This window comes from Mytilus trossulus, chromosome 9 (genome assembly GCF_036588685.1).
Source record: "Mytilus trossulus isolate FHL-02 chromosome 9, PNRI_Mtr1.1.1.hap1, whole genome shotgun sequence".
Classification (NCBI taxonomy): domain Eukaryota; kingdom Metazoa; phylum Mollusca; class Bivalvia; order Mytilida; family Mytilidae; genus Mytilus; species Mytilus trossulus.
Window position 1 is genome coordinate 21684396 of NC_086381.1, and position 18254 is coordinate 21702649.

At 30.9% G+C, this 18254-nt stretch overlaps 1 protein-coding gene across 14 annotated transcripts in view; it reads right to left on the reverse strand.

Moving 5' to 3' along the window:
• LOC134685304 (MAP kinase-activating death domain protein-like) overlaps positions 1 to 18254 on the reverse strand; it is an 82731-nt gene that overhangs the window by 40915 nt on the left and 23562 nt on the right. For 10 of the 14 annotated variants that reach the window (XR_010101288.1, XM_063544946.1, XM_063544949.1 and 7 more), the window contains exons 7-12: positions 7217 to 7294; positions 6465 to 6476; positions 3671 to 3841; positions 3017 to 3175; positions 1090 to 1309; positions 355 to 465 (exon numbers count right to left, since the gene is read on the reverse strand). Coding sequence is in view for 13 of the 14 variants with exons in the window: in XM_063544946.1 (XP_063401016.1) it covers positions 355 to 465; positions 1090 to 1309; positions 3017 to 3175; positions 3671 to 3841; positions 6465 to 6476; positions 7217 to 7294 (751 nt within the window). In the remaining variant the exon portion in view is untranslated. The remainder of the gene's footprint in view (positions 1 to 354; positions 466 to 1089; positions 1310 to 3016; positions 3176 to 3670; positions 3842 to 6464; positions 6477 to 7216; positions 7295 to 18254) is intronic. The other 4 variants (XM_063544959.1, XM_063544947.1, XM_063544958.1 and 1 more) reach the window with 1 other exon arrangement.

Here is an 18254-nt window from a genome sequence, read left to right on the forward strand (position 1 = left end):
GAAAAGTTCAGAGGATTGGTTTGTTGAATGTATATCTTTTTGCATTTGAAACTGTTTTACAATATTCTACAACTCTACAAAGTATGCATTTATAATAATAAACCTTAAAGAATATGAATATCAATCAACTCTAGAGAAATGTGACCTGTAGCCAATGTCAAAGGATAGTTTTCTCCTTGGCAATCATACCACATCACTTTATTTAATATTATTCTACATTCCAACCAGCTAAATAATTTGAAAAAAGACTCCCATTTAACTCTACAGGTAGATAGAATAAGCAAAATATAAAGCAAAAATCTTGTGATAGGAAGCAAGCAGAAAAGTTAATCAAATGATTTGTTGTGTATTTACCTGGTGTATCACCATCAATCTCACTGTTGACCATATCTGTGACAAAATCGCTGAGAGAAGAATAAGATGAGCTGGTACTGTCTGCACCATCACTGTCACTACCACTTTCATCTGTGAAATAGTCAACTAGTTAATAAGAAACTAATAGGTTATCTCCCTTAGGCCCCTTAAAAGTTGTTAACCTCTATAACAGTTGGTCTCTGGTGGAGAGCTGTCTCATTGACAAACATACTATATCCTCTTAATCTAATAAAGCTGACTGTAGATATATTTGGCTATTCCTTTTAGATCCTGTTTTGACCGATAGTTCCTAACATTTCTATGCATTTATACATCCTTTTTTTGTTTTTTGCATCAAGTGTTCCTAATAAAGGTACATCTGTTAATGAGTTACAAACATTAGAAATCTAAGTGTTAATGTATCTTCATCATTCTAACTGACTTTTATGTTAAATGCTTCCAAATATTTTAAAAGTGCATTTGCGTTGTGCTCCTGATACTAAAACACAGGTTTACAAATAATTTGAAATAATTTAATGAATGATGCTGAGAAGTAAAAACATATTTAATTTATAACTGAAATAATACTAAAGATGATTTGCTTAATCATACTTTACAATATAATATGAAAATGTGATAGTCTATATATCACCTATACCCATAACTCGTCTTGAACATTTTACAACACAAAGCCTTCAAAACAGTTTGAGGGAAAATAAGAAAATGCAACAATACCTGTTGGGTATTCATCACTGAGTGCTTCCCCCGTTGTGGTTGACAGAGCAGACCCTAGGGTTGAGGATTCATCATACACCTTAAACTCTATAGCCTGTAGCTGATGGGCATACCACTTAGGTTTGTCCCCAATCAACAAGGGGTCAAACACGGACGTCTGGACACGTAGGAATACTACATTCTTTGGACATAGTGACCATTCAGCAAAATACTCTGTGGCCTGTAATAGAGTGAAAATATATTTATTATAATTGATGTTCTCATAATACATTTTCATTTCAAGTTTTATAATAGTTCTCAAAAAAAAAAAATTTTACACAACTTTGCTTTTTTTTTTTTTTGTCAGTACTGATTCAACTCTAACAATTCTAATTAAACCCTGTACCAGTAAATAATACATGGGACACAGGGAAGGCAAATTTAAATCTCAACTGTGGGTGGGTGTCACTCAGAGTACAGTGGAAATGTAAGGGAACTTTTATATTTTACTCCGTATGTTTCTATTTTGAAAGTGACCTTCCTTAGTACCATTTATGTTAAAATCGACAAAGGCCCAAAGACCTATAAGATATAACAAGGTAAAGCAACGTTCCTTAAAACAAATTATTTATAAAAACAAGAATGTGCCCCAAGTACATGTATGCCCCACTCGCACTATCATTTTCTATGTTCAGTGGACCTTGAAATTGGGGTCACAACTTTAATTTGGAATTAAAATTAGAAAGATCATATCATAGGGAACATGTGTACTAAGTTTCAAGTTGATTAGACTTCAACTTCATCAAAATCTACCTTTACCAAAAACTGTAACCTGAAGCAAACGGAGGCACAGACCAGAAAACATAATGCCCCTCTACTATTGTAGGTGTGGCAGGTGCGGCATAACAATAGCAATACATATGTCTCAAGTATTTGTTTTTCTATCAATCAAAGAATTGAACGTAACTAGACTTCAAACTTTAGTAACCAATTTATTATAAGGCGAAAAGTAATTTTCAAATATTCCATAGAGACCAACACATGGAGACAAATTACTAATACAATATGCGTGGTGGTAATACAATCCTACAAACTAATACTCATGGGTATATTTTGTTTAGTGCAATATCTTATATCTGTATGTAACATCTAGAAGGTATTCCATCATCAGCAACTGCTGGCCATAAATTTGATATTAATAAGAGGTTTAAATTCATAATTACGTAAGAACCATTAAATCACACAAAATATCGGAAACTGTACTTAATAATTAATAAATAAACACCTCAGGTCATTTTTAGATAAGTAATAATAATATTAGGATGTTGTGATAACTGAATCGTCAATATTCTTATCAGATATAGAATCTATGTTACTGACCAAGTAAATTGTAACTATTGAATATTGCACATGCCATTTTAAAGTCACAAATAATCAGCAAACAATATTAAATTTATTTTGTCACCTTTTTTCAGGAGCACTTTAAGACAGAATCAATCTGCAGTCTTACATATTAATGATTGAATTGATGGATGGACCTCAAGGAAACAATTGATTTTGACACTTGGTTTTCCTGTATCAATGGCTTTTATAAATGATGATGCTCTTAAATGAATGATGAACTTTTCAAATAATTGATTGTGACATACCATACATATCTATCACATAAGAATGGGAACATAGTTTTTTTTTGGTTTTTTTTGCAGTATTGAAACATATCTAATTCAATCATCATCCAATAAAAATGCTCAGGTCAATAAGACCTATAAACATGATATAAGTGAGTTAATAAAGTTTGCCAATAAAAATACTTGTCATGAAAATGGTAATAATGTCATAATGCCATTTTCATATTTTTCTTTGTCCCTTCTTTTTTTCATATTCTGAATATAACATTGACACTGAAACATCCTATCATGATATCATCACTATTGTTGGTTTATCATACCTGTGTTCTAGCCATTCTGGCAATAAAATGGCTTCTTGCTGGACGTGATTTGAGAAAGCTATACATCTGGAATGCTACTACTGGCCGTGGATAAAGTCTTAATGTTCTTGTATGTTCAGAGAAATTACCCAAAACATTTGCTGAGTTGAAGAATCTTATCTGAAATGGAAGAAACATATACATGATATAGAAAGAGACATAAATGAGTTTTAAAAGTAGATGATTATTTCAAGAAGATTCAGATTTGGTTACTGTCAATTATACACATTTAATATAGGGTTAGTTTACTTGTCCTGCAAGAGCTTTATGGGAAGAATCATTTAAAATGTATATCAATTCATTAATAAATGGGACGAAAATGATTCCCCTGCTTGCATACAACATGATAAAGGGACATAGCTGAAGAATAGTACCAGTGACTCTACCCAAATTTATACTTGATCTGTGTTTTGTTGCAATAAGCATTGTGTGTGAAGAATCATTACATTTGGTAGAGGCAAACTAAAGTAGGAAAATGGAAACCCAATTTTTAAAACATTAGGATGTACAGATGGAAGGATAAAACTAAATGCACCAACCACAGAGGTACAAATCCAGGGGTACATTCTTTTTTTCTTTTCTTTTTTTTTAAAACTTTTTCAATAACTAACTTACCATGGCTACCCTTGTGGCTACGTCCACTGAATCGACATCATTACCATAGATAAGTGGATTGAAGCCAGTCTGTGAAGAGAAACTCTCCCGTCTTTTCCATGTTTCAGGATTATGAGCAACTGTATCAAGATTTTTGATTGGTTGAGGTGTCATACTCATACTGGCCAAAGCCTGAAGCAAAAGTAGGAAAATAGCATAGAATAAATAACAATTGAACATTTTTAATGACCAGTAGATAAATGTGCAGTACTGATACATAATAAACTATCTATATTCTAAACTATATATTCTGGCTCTATTAGTTCCTTTAAACATGCTGAAAATTGCTAGATAGCCCCTAATGCTTCTTTTGTAATAATTATGTAGATTTTTTTTTATTATACATGTCTATTCAGTTTTCTTTTTTCCATTCTGTTTTTAACTCATGTCCACTTAATGCTCCATTCTACTTCCTATTGCCCATGCACTAAATAGGCCATGAATTGCTTGCAATGAACAAGGTACAATAAGCCTGTTTTTGGCCCCCCCCCCCCCCCCCCCCCCCCCCCCTATTTTCTCATTTTCTACATTTTGTATTGGAGAGCTACTTATCACGTCAAAATAGTTGCTTAGGGTTGAAGTTTGTTTGGATGAACTTCAAAACCATTAATATCAGGAAAATGGTGAGGTGATGGGGATAAAAGGGCATCAAAAACGTCAAAAGATTAAAATAATGATTTTAGACCATTGTTTCTAAAAAATTAATAACGTGCGCCTACATGACCCCAAAAAAAATTATGCCCATTTAGACAGTAAAAACAGTTCTCATGACATTGGAATAAAAAAAATCCTGGGTCACGTTGGTGCAGGCACTAAAAAATAAAAATTTGTTGTAAAATGCACCTACAAATGAATAATAATTACAATATTTGAATAATAACAGAAACACCCCCCTTACCTCACCCAGTTGCGAAAATTAATAGTGTTTTTGAAGTTCATACAAACAAACTTCAAACCTCAGGGAATGTTTTAACATAATAAGTAGATTTCCGAAATAGAATTTGAAAAATAAGAAAATAGGAGGGCCAAAAACAGGCCTTATCGTGCCTTGTCCTTAATATACTTATGAAAAATTCACATTTTACAATCAAAATCCTACAACCAATTTCCTTGCAAGGAGCCAAATCTATTTTAAGTATATAAAGAGGTGTTTTAAAATAAGTCAGATGTGAAACCGAAGTTGCTTAGGTAAAACATGGATATACCAAAGGAAAAGGCACCTGAAGCAAGAGATTTCAACTGTCAGAACAATGTTGATTTCCATACCAAACAAATGTTTGAATGGCTCTCGGTAAATTTATATATAAAATTTATAGCGAACCAAATGAAAGTTTTCCACAGAGTCGTCTGCTCTTTATCAAGGTATTTAAACTTTTGCAAGTTTACCTGTCCCATTGAATCAATACAATAGCTATTGTTCTCTGTGTAGTTTATTCACTTGGACATTTAAATTTCTTCTAGGAGAAATCTATCACTCATTGATTAATTTGCCTGACCAAAAAAATATCTTCTTTGTTGATTGAAATACATGTATAAATTCACATAAACTGCATTTATTCAATATCAATAATATATATTCAATCTGTTCAATATGAGCACTGATTTAATTATATAAAGTTTATTTCTGATTTTTTTTAAGTACTGCATGCATTTATCTTTTAAAGAATCTGCATGTTTTTCATGGTTTTTCAGTTATAAAGAATACATTTATGAAGACCTTTATTTAAACATTTTCATTTTAAGTTTTTATTTGTGAACAGACTAAAAAATAGCAAATTTTAATAGGTGAAGTGTTGAAATTTGATTAGATTTCAACTTTTAATTTTTAAATCATTGTTTTTATCAAACAAATTGAAAATGCGTTATTGATTGAATAAATACAACTTCACATGCAGTTTAATAATAACTTATTTGTACATGTATTTCCATCATTGACAGTTCAATTTTTTGTTCAGGTAAATTAATCAATGAGTGATATATTTCTCCTAGAAGAAATTTAAAGGTCTGAGTGAATAAACTATACAGAGAACAATACCTGTTGTATTTGTTAGATGGGACAACAGAACTTACAAAAGTTTATTGAATGGACAGGTAACTTGCAGGTGAATCTATGGAAAACTATGATAGGCTTCGCAATAAATAAAATCGATTAGAGGCAAGAGTATTAGTTAAAGCTTGCAATTTTGTACATGTAAAAGTTTATCTGTTTGCTGTTAGTTGTTAGTAAAGTTTGTCTTTCAAGCACTGCATGGAAATTAGTAAAAACAAGTTTAGATGAAATGGTTGTAATTTTCAAGTTGCACTGAAATGTGTACACACAAGTTTAGATGAAATGGTTGTGTTTCATTTACCACAACACAAATAATATAAGGAAAATTTAACCATACTTAAACTCATTATTTCATAGTAGGGGAAAAAATGAAAGAAAAATATTTTATAGAAATGTAAACACACAATTAACATATTATTATTAGCTTGTTAATATGGTTAATGTTCTGCATTTACAAGTCTCGAACATTAATGAAAGTTAGTATTCATATAAGTTATGTAAATGGCAGTTATATGTACATTTGTATTCATGTGTGTAAATGAGAAATAAAAAAAAATTATCAGTAGACCTATTATAGAACCACATGTGCACAGGTTATGTTCTAAGTGTATATAGCCCCCTAAAGAAAGCCAATGGCAGGATTAATAGATAGTATATATTTAATGCAGATGGATAAATCTGTTTATAAATGTCCTGTATACTTACACTGTATTTTAACTGTTAAAACAAATACATGCAAATGTATTTTAAGAAGTTACCATATATCTTAATGGTATATATAGATTTAGAGGACAAGAGTACTTTTTCAACTAGCTGCTTTACAATAGTATAAACAAAATTAGTGAGAAATAAAGTTTTGGAAGATAGTAAATGGTGCACATAAGGAAATAAATGATTGATCATTGGTAATTTGATGTTACATCAGTGCAATAAGCCTATATGACGACAAGAGCGCTATAAGGAAATTAAATTTTGTGGCCAACTTTTTGTAAACTTACTACGAAAAAAAAATCACTATTTCAAACAATGTCTAAATCAAAGGTGACTGCCTTTTTTTTAATTTGGCCATGAACTTGACAAGTCATTGAATTATTATAGAAAGATCGTGGACACAAATGATTTGACAGTCAGTCAAAAACAAGCAGTATTGATTTCCAAGAAATCTGACACCAGTATCACAGAAGTTTAACCGAGGAATGACTCTTGTCTCAAACTGAGAGAATGAATTTGAGACATAATGTTTAAAATAAATCATAATATTACATTTATTAAGATGCAATTTTGCTTTGATGTTAAGAATTCCTATAACATGTATAAAATAATCTGAAATCAAATCAAAATCTAATTGTTTGGATGTCCATGAACTTTATAAGACGATGTCATGTTTTTGTTTACATTTTCATATTCAAAATATTGCTGTCCATGGAACATTTTCAATGAATTAAGGGAGATAATACCTGTTTAAGATGATTTTTTAGTTGTGTTCCTTCTGGTTCAGGTAAGGGAGGTAAATCTTCATTTTTTCCAATTGTCATCTGAAAAAGAAAATAAATGAAACATTCAGAAATATAAAATACACAGGAGTGCATGCCTCTCATTCTTTATTGATCATGACTGGAATTTATGTTGAAAAAGATTTTAAGATGCAGATTTTACTACAGACATCAAATAGGCTTTAAAACATTTTCCTCAATCCATGAAAATGAGTTCAAGGACAGATAAGTCTTACAGATAGACATGTACCCATACACAAAGTATGGTTGACAAAATGAGTGTGCACATTTTTAGAAATTTTCATTAATATTTTTAGAATATTTGATGTTTGTAGTAAAATCTGCATCTACAAAATGTACTTTGGTCAACGCTTTTACACCCCAATAAAGTTACAACAAGAAGCATTCAATTCTTAAATACAGTCTCATACAAATTTAGGACAACAGAAATATGCCAAACGTAAATTCAGAACATGAGGCATCTTATAATTAGGTTAAGTCTGCTACCCCCTAGAATTATTTAAAGCTTTCTACCAGTAGTTTAGCATCCATATGTCTTGTCTTCTGCAACATTTATCACAGACTATAAAACATTTTCTTTTCATCTGCTTTACATTTGTTTTACTATTTTTTCCATTATGATTGGTTTTGACTACATAACAATTTTCACCCTTAATTTGTAATCATTGGATTCTAAGGTCCACATTTTCTTGAAAACTGATTTCATTAATTCACTTTCAATTAAAACTTGAATTTAATAGCCAATGAATTACAAATTTACAATTTATTCTTAAGATAAGTTGAAACAAGACATTTCAGATTTAACAAACTAGTTATTCACTTTTCAACAACATGAAATCTAGTGTCTACAAATTACAAGAGCAATTCCATCTTAGATCAAACTATAGATTAATTGCCATACAATAGAATATGTTTAAAAAACAAAGTTATTTATGTGTGTGACTGTCCCAAGTCAGGAGTCTGTAAATTCAGTGGTTTTCGTTTGTTTACGTGTTATATATTTGTTTTTCATTCATTTTTTTACTTAAATAAGGCTGTTAGTTTTCTCGTTTGAATTGTTTTACATTGTCTTATCGGGGCCTTTTATAGCTGACTATGTGGTATGGACTTTGCTCATTGTTGAAGGTCATATGGTGACCTATAGTTGTTAATGTCTGTGTCATTTTGGTCTTTTGTGGATAGTTGTCTCATTGGCAATCATACCACATCTTCTTTTTTATATTCAAGCTGTCTAAGGCAAAGTTAACCAAGATTTTTTACATAAATTTTAGAAACGAGAAACATTTCATTTTTATACAGAATGAATCACCATCAATTTGTTAAAAACTTTAATACAAACACAAGGATGCTGTGCTTACTGCCACGGAAGACTGTCAAAATTGTCAGTTTGGTTCCTCATGCTTGGGAAATATGGCAGGTTATATAGGAAATGGAATCACTGAAGCACGACAGAAAAAGTAACTCTGTATAAAGGGAAGTACAGGACTAATATCCTCAAAGAATAAGGCAGCAAAAGTGAGAGACACATCAGTAGTTATGATATTCCACTTAAAGTCATAAAAAAATATGTGACATAACTCAATACAACTAGTGAATAGAAAATAACTGAGATGAAATTGAAAATACTATATTTGAAACTATATTTAGCATTTGCTTATGCAGCTTATACAAGAATTGTTTCAAGCATTAAACTTTTATTACATAAGACTACTAAAGCTGTGAACTATATGATTAAAGATTATTGCCAAATCAAGAGGCAAGAATTTCATAATTCAAATGACATATTTGGTATTTATTATTTATAGAAACATAATTTCTGCTTAAATACAGCAAATAATTAGTACTGACAGTGCTAAACATCAAAGCAATTACTCAATCACAACAGAATAAAATTACAAACAATAGGATAGCATAATATAGTATTTATCATGTTTACTTCAAGCTTTTAATCCTTTTATTCCTAACACATAAAACCTAAGAATTATGAATTATAAAAATATTAATATGAATAATAACCCCATCTGGTGAAGAGTGTTGTAACACTTTAACAGTGATAATATTGATTGAACAACAGATGCTCAACTTATGTATAGAAAGTCTCACATAAAGGCCTATCAAATAAATAACACACATATTTCTATCATTTCATTTGTACTGCAAATTCAGTCACTTTTTACTTTCATTTATTATTGTGATATTTGACAAATTGACAAGAATTCGATTTTGAGCATTGCAATTTCCGTCGAATTGGTATGCATATAATTTATGGTATTAGAATCTTAAATGCTACTTTACGTTACATGACTTCATGGCATTTTTACAATAGCGTAAATAAAACGTGAAAAATTCTGAATTAACAATATAAATGTACTTCTAGTTGTATTATATTCATTGATGTTGACAATTATCTGACTTATCCTTTATGTCAGCTGATTTCATGATGCAAGAAAAGTATGTAATCCCATCATGTACTTGAATACTGTGAAAGAGGTGCAAATGACGTCATCTGTGTAAATTGAATTCTGTCGTTATTTTTCCAGTATTAATCTGCATATATAGTAAATCTGTTTCATTGTGCCTCATTATTTGCAGTCTTTAAAAGAACAGAACAAAAATATTGTGGACAAAACGTGTGCAAATACAAAATTTCAATCGATCCTAGTATGATGAGTTTAATTGTTCACTCATATCAATATCATCTTTAAATAGAATAGCTATAAAATCAGCACTATACATCTTTTTAATGGCCCAATTATAATCATTATAATTAACCGATATTTAACAGAGGAAAAAAAAAGTTTTATCTATCAAAATTGTTTCATTTCCAAATAAGGTAAAACAGATTTACAAGATGTCATTATATGACTGTATCCTGTAGACAAAATCAACATACGGAGATGTACATAGCATGATCATCGATCACTGATAATTGCCAATAAAACCAGTGCTCCGCAAGGCGTAGCTTTATACGACCGCAGAGGTTGAACCCTGAACGGTTGGGGCCAGTATGGACATAACATTCAAGCTGGATTCAGCTCTAAATTTGGATTGTGATTAAATAGTTGACACAGCATAGGTTTCTGACACAGAATGAATGTGTTCTAATGAAATTAAAATTTTTGTTTTCTCTTAGAGCAATTCACTATGCTGTTGAATATTATTCCTCTCAAAAAAATGTTTGAAGAAATTTTCTTTTTATTTATGAAATTTCAAATGAGAAAATTGAACCCATTTTTTTTAATCACATCCCCCTTTCCCTTATTCCAAAACTAATCTCAATTAAAATTTCTAATGGAGTTTGCAACAATTACTACTCATTTAAATACATCATAAAATATTAAGATGTAATCAAAGAGCTGAAAGCTCTGAAGAAAAATGACGCCACTGTCTCTAATATTGGGATAGTTTTTATGCAAGTCTTGATTTTCACATACCGTAATTAGTTTAACAATGCAACATGTATCGTAAGCATATAATTGATATTCGTATATGTGTGTGTGTGTGAAGTGAAGGTGACAACTGGCTGTTTTTTAAGACAAATGAATAGGTCAAGACTAGCTGAATTGTACAAATAAATACCGTAGAAAGGCTTGTATATTTCTCACTGGTACATAGTCTGAATCCGGGTCCGTTCGCTTCCATTCACGTTTGCGGCCACTCATTTTCACCCCTTTCACTTTCACACCCTACATGTTCGCACCCAATCTTACAAATGTCTTAATTGGTTTTGTCTTTAATAACTATGTAAGCAAGTGTTTTCTTATAAGTATAATTGTTGTCATTGTCTCAAAATAAAGTGAGACAGCAATTTTTTTTTGTGTTGAATAAATCTTAATTATGTTTTGGATAAGGTATTGCTAAAAATAATAATAATCCTTTCTAAATAAAGTGGTATTTTGTCAACGTTTTATTTTGTGTTGAATAACTCTTAATCATGTTTTGGTTAGTGTATTGCTATAACTTGTTTCATTGACTTGTTTCAAAATGAAGTGAGATTCTGACTATGTTTGTTTCTGCGTGTTGAATAAATTTTATCATGTTTTGGTTATATTAGTGGATTGCTATATTTTGGTTTCTATGTTTTATTGTTTCGTTGTTTCAGATCAATGGGACCAAGCTGTTAAAAACAATTATCTTTTGTGTTTTTTCCTTTAAAATCTTCAATGTTTTACTCATACCAAGCTATAAATACATTCAGTATTTACACCAAAGCAATTTAAAACAACAACCATAATTTTCCAATTATTCAACTTGAATTTGAATTAAAATTGGGCGTGAATGAGTAGAGTGTGAATGTGCGAACGTGTAGGGTGCGAAAATGTATTGGGCACAAACAGACCTGATGCCACACAGTCTGAACCCCCTTCTCCAACAAAATATTAAGTAAATAATCTTTTTGTTACTGTTATCAAAGGTCTAATGAAACTCAGATAGTTTCAAACATTTGTCAAAGAATTCTAGTCAAACTGGCACCTAGTTAAATTGGCACCTGAACGTCGTAGGAAGGCGTCCCAGAAAAATAATAAAATAGCCTTGCCAGACGTCATAATTATTTGGACTAATACATGAGATATTGTGTATTTTTCTGCATTATTTTAACCAGTTGAGCATTTTACAGGATTGTTGGTTTAATGCTGTTTAAACTTTACTGAAAAACAAACACCTTAAATTTGCTAATTATTTGGCATGAAAGTTTGATTTATTGAAAGGGACTCGTAGTTTTCCATTTTATTTTAATAATTGACTTGTTTTTACAATTACACAAAATTGTCTAATTGTTAAAACAACAGCTTTGGTAAGGGCTTCGTTGTTTACCTTTATACACTACATATTCACTTTCGTTTCGTGGTTTACCAAAATACACAACAACATATTCACTATGTACTTGGTAACAGTAATTAATTAATTGAATAGAAAATATTATATCAAATATTATTGGATGCCGAATTGACGTCGAATAGGTGCCGATTTGACTATATGCCAATTTAACCAGGTGCCGACTTGACTTGTACGTTTCAATTCCTCTGCGATCGTTTGCGGTATTTTCTTGAGAAAACCTATTGTTTTTCTGTTTGTCTTTTTCATTTTTAGCCATGGCGTTGTCAGTTTGTTTTAGATTTACGAGTTTGACTGTCCCTTTGGTGTCTTTCGTCCCTCTTTTCCATCATCAAAGAGAAGAAGAAACTGCTTTAAAATGATTCTGGAACGCTTCATGATTGTTAAAATAAGTTTAACTCACTCAAAAACAATTTTAAAACTTGCGATTAAACAGGAAGTTTCCAAAGCACGTGTAAAAGAAGAAATTAACCGGTGAGAGTGGAAATCCGTATATGACAGATATCCCTATAGTACGACTTTGAAAGTAAAACAGTTCAATCCTTTTGTAAAACAATCTTTAATATACCTATCACATTAATGTTTGCATGGTCTTAAGCTTATTCAAACCATATAAGTCGGTATGAAACACCAAAACGGAATGAACAATAACCTATTACGTTTTGTAGTTTACAAATTCTAAAACTGGTTCCCGTCAAACTACAACACTTTGTTCGAGTGTAGTGGAATACAAGCAAAAACCAGTGTAAACTGGGTCCTGGCTGGTTTAATACTACACAATGATAACACAAGCAGATTCCAGTTTGTTTGGAAAATAGGAAATACGAAACCAAGCGCGGTAGGCAGAGCAATGTAATGAAGTTCAGGTCGGCAGTTATGGAACAATGACTGCGTCATTTTCCAAAAAACTGCTTGTTATCACTGAATGGTAAAGATTATTTTAATTTATCAGTTGGTAGTAAAAAGTGATTATACATTGTATATTGTATATATAACAAGGATTTAAGTTGATTCTGGACAAAGAAAGATAACTCCAAATAAAAAAAATTCTTACAATTAGATATTTCTTGCTTACTATTCTGGACAAAGAAAGATAACTCTAATTAAAAACAAAATTGCTATTTCACAATATTTTGCAATAAGATATTTCTTGCCATTGCACAATACTGTGCAATTGAAAAGACTTGCTATTGCACAAAACTTAATATAATAATTTTAGATCCTGATTTGGACCAACTTGAAAACTGGGCCCATAATCAAAAATCTAAGTACATGTTTGGATTCAGCATATCAAAGAACCCCAAGATTTCAATTTTTGTTAAAATCAAACTAAGTTTAATTTTGGACCCTTTGGACTTTAAAGTAGACCAATTTGAAAACAAGACCAAAATTGAGGAATCTACATACACAGTTAGATTTGGCATATCAAAGAACCCCATTTATTCAATTTTTGATGAAATCAAACAAAGTTTAATTTTGGACCCCGATATGGATCAACTTGAAAACTGGGCCCATAATCAAAAATATATGTACATGTTTGGATTCAGCATATCAAAGAACCCCAAGATTTCAATTTTTGTTAAAATCAAACGAAGTTTAATTTTGGACCCTTTGGACCTTAATGTAGACCAATTTGAAAACGGGACCAAAAGTTAAAAATCTACATACACAGTTAGATTCGGCATATCAAAGAACCCCAATTATTCAATTTTGATGAAATCAATCAAAGTTTAATTTTGGACCTTTTGGGCCCTTTATTCCTAAACTGTTGGGACCAAAACTCCCAAAATCATTACCAACCTTCCTTTTATGGTCATAAACCTTGTGTTTAAATTTCATAGATTTCTATTTACTTATACTAAAGTTATGGTGCGAAAACCAAGAAAATGTTTATTTGGGTCCCTTTTTGGCCCCTAATTCCTAAACTGTTGGGACCTAAACTCCCAAAATCAATACCAACCTTCCTTTTGTGGTCATAAACATTGTGTTTAAATTTCATTATTTTCTATTTACTTAAACTAAAGTTATTGTGCGAAAACCAAGAATAATGCTTATTTGGGCCCTTTTTTGGCCCCTAATTCCTACACTGTTGAAACCAAAACTCCCAAAATCAATCCCAACCTTTCTTTTGTGGTCATAAACCTTGTGTCAAAATTTCATAGATTTCTATTAACTTAAACTAAAGTTATAGTGCGAAAACCAAGAAAATGCTTATTTGGGCCCTTTTTGGCCCCTAATTCCTAAAATGTTGGGACCAAAACTCCCAAAATCAATACCAACCTTCCTTTTGTGGTCATAAACCTTGTGATAAAATTTTATAGATTTATATTCACTTTTACTAAAGTTAGAGTGCGAAAACTAAAAGTATTCGGACGACGACGACGACGACGCCAACGTGATAGCAATATACGACGAAAATTTTTTCAAAATTTGCGGTCGTATAAAAACTATTCATCAGTAACCATCACACTAGAATGTAAATAACTATACTGTTCTGTACTGCATTATGAATAGGACAAACACCCTTACATATAGGCATCAGAATTATAACAATCTCAGAAAGTTTAGGACCAGTTCTAAGCTTATATCAAACATTGAAAGAAAACTTACAACCAAGTTCAAACTGAATATGAATATCTGCAGGCATGAAAAAGCTCTAATAACTTGAATTCCTAATGACATGAATAACACGACATGCACTGTGGCATATATGAATTTATATATGTATTAAGTGTAAATACACATTGGGAATGTGTGGATTGTAAATACCCGTGGGAGTGCATATATAGTAGATACCCTTTGGAAATAGTAACTTTTATATAGGAGAATGAAAGAACATACATGTATCAATAGATTTATTCTTTCATAAATGTTAAGTTGCATAAAAAGTACCTATCCGGCAGTAATTGAATTTCCCATATTAATGCAATTATAGTAACACAACATTATTTAGAGATCTGTATTAACATGGTAAATCATATCTCAGAGGACTAATGGATTTCATCATAAAATCTATTTTGTCCTTGAATTAATCTAAATATGCATCTGTAATTCAATTGACTAACAGTAAAAAATCATTACCCTGATTAAATTACCATGTAAATAACAGATAACTGGTCATGATCAATGATTTGATAAATGAGGTTTCGTTTCCATATCATTGGACATGTTGACAACTATTTGATAGCATTAATAATATTGTAGATCTAAATTAATATGCAGTTATCAACTCAATAAGGTTACTGGATAGAACTGCGTAAATACTCAATTGGTACAGAATCCTAGACAACCAACTTATCAATTCTTAAAACAGTACCATTTGGAATCACAGTAGTAATTCAATTTTTTAAGTCTTATTTTGATATCTTAGATAATTAGTAAAATTGAGAATGGGAGTGTCAAAGAGACAACCATCTGACTAAAGAGTAAAAAGCAGCAAAAGGCAAACAAAGGACTTAAGTCTCAAAACAGAATTGGTATTCTTACATGTAGGTAACACACAAGGGACATAACAAATTGCTTTGACCAAGGAGCCATTTTTTTGTCACAATGGGAGACTTACGCAACATTTCTTCTGCTGGTCGGATTTCTTCTATGTTCATGATGTTTATATAACTTGCAGTTTTCTTGCATCTTTTAAAAATCTGTTTTCTTTAAATTCACATGTGTTTCTTTAATTCAATCTACATGATCTATATATGAACACAATGCATTGTACATCAAGTTAAACAAATACACAATTAAAAAGTGTAGGCGGCTTTTCAATAGGGTTTTAAAATATTAAGTTCTGTAGTTTAGATATCTATTCCATTTAATATTAAAGTTTTAATAACAATTATTCCCTTTATTTGAATTAAAGATTTGTAGCATTTCTTATTTTACAAGATTTGTTTGATTGTATGTATAAGTTATACAATATCTTTAAAGTTTATTTTCATATAAACTGAATTTAGAATATAATGTGAACTATTGTAAAAGTCCCTTTTTAGAGTACATGTGTACTGCTATATATAGCTATTTGCAACAGATTATGAAAGTTAAAATCCTTGAATGCAGTGGTGGATCCAGGGGGAGGGTAATGGGGGGTTGGAACCCCCTTTTTTTGGCAGATCAATGCATTTGAATGGGGACATATGGTTGAAATCCCTCCTTTATCCTGGGTTGGGAACCCCACCCCCTTTTTAAAATGGCTGGATCCGCCCCTGGAATGGAAGAAGTTTGATGAAGGAACATGGGAGATATATATTTAAGGAATGACTGTAATATTTTTTCTGTCTATGAAGAAATAACATAAAAAATTTGGTGCACACTGAACAACGCGCGTAGCGGGTTATTTAACAGTGTGCACCAAATGTTTTATGTTATTTTGAATAGACAGAAAAAATATTAGTCTCCTTATAATTTAATTCTAAATTCCTTTTTAATAGTAGAAAACCATGAAAAACGTTGATGATGTCACGGTCACATGACTAAATTATGTCTATGGGCTCATAACAAAATATCATCAGCCAATCAGAAGACGTGTTACATCCAAAATTAAATTATATATATCTATATATATATCACATCATGTATTCTATGAAATGTATGGTGTCATTTTTTAATTTTATGTGCTTCTTGCAAGTTGTGCATTGTTTTGTCTGTGAATTTATTTAAATAGCATCATTGGCCCTTTTCGTGATAAACACACTATATACTGGGTGAAAAGTTATTGGTGCTTCTTGCATACATAAATATTGTTTATTTGCCAACATTATATACATAGTTCTAGTGCTAAAGAAGTCAAGTTTTAAATGAGAGCAAAAATCAAGGTCTCTAATTTATTTAAGGAACAGGGAACATAAATATCTGACATAATGTTATTTAAATTTGAATAATGGTGGTATTTATATGACATAATTTCCTACTGATTATGTGAAGATTACCAAACATAAGTACATCTACAAGGTTAGAATAATAAACTAATTCTATACAATTTTCTTTTTCACTGTACATTCTATAGGAGTTGTTTATTCAATTATTTTATTCTAAGGTTTATTTATAGGGATTAAACTACTTTAAACTTTTAATTCATCCCTCTCTCTGTATAAATTGATACCCAGTATCAATGCTTTTGTGTCACAACACTATCTGACTATTAGAAAAGTAAATTACTATTAGAAAAGTAAATTAATGTTTGTGCTGAGAGTGTCATCTTTTCATTTAAGGTAAAGGAACAGTAAATGGGCTATGTCACAGATTTTTCTACAAAATTGCAAACAACCTTGGCTCGTTGAACTACAACTGAAAATCGAAAAAATAATACATTTATCTCTTTTATTTGCTGAAAAGTTGCAGATTGATTTCTCCTAATATGGGTGAACATTTGTATAGAAAGCACATAAAATCGGCGAAAAACCTTCTAAAATTTGACTTAAAATCGCCAAATCTCTAATTCTACTCCATAGATTTTTCTTAAAAAACTATATATTGTTGACACATAAATTTCTGTTTTAATGATATAAAATAATCATAGTGTCACCGACTTCGTTTTTTAGCTAATAATCAAATTGTTACCTTATTGGTAGTGAAAAACCTCAAAAATCAACGTGTTACGGCCTGCAACGCGATATCGTTACGATTATTTCGACGTTTTGTTGGATTTTTTCACAAAGAACGCAACTTTGAATGATGTATACTGTAAAAACTAAGTCGGTGACCCTACCTTTATTTTGCATCATTATAACGGAAATTTATGTATCAACAATATATAGTTTTTTAAGAAAAATCTATGGAGTAGAATTAGAGATTTGGCGATTTTAAGACAAATTTTAGAAGGGTTTTCGCCGATTTTATGTGCTTTCTATACAAATGTTCACCCATTTTGTAAGAATTCAAACAGTAATATTTCAAATGATAGTTGAGATAAATGCATTATTATTTCGATTTTCAGTTGAAGTTCATTGAGACAGAGCTGTATGCCAAATTTTACTGAAATCGAAGGCATAGCCCATTTACTGTAACTTGACCTTAATAGAGCAATTTATTGGTAGTTGGATTGGGATATGTACATGTACATCTATAAATATTCTACTTCAATCAGAAGTTGCTCACATGACATTTAAAAAAAATCAAATCACATCAAAATATTTGTCAGAAAGACCAA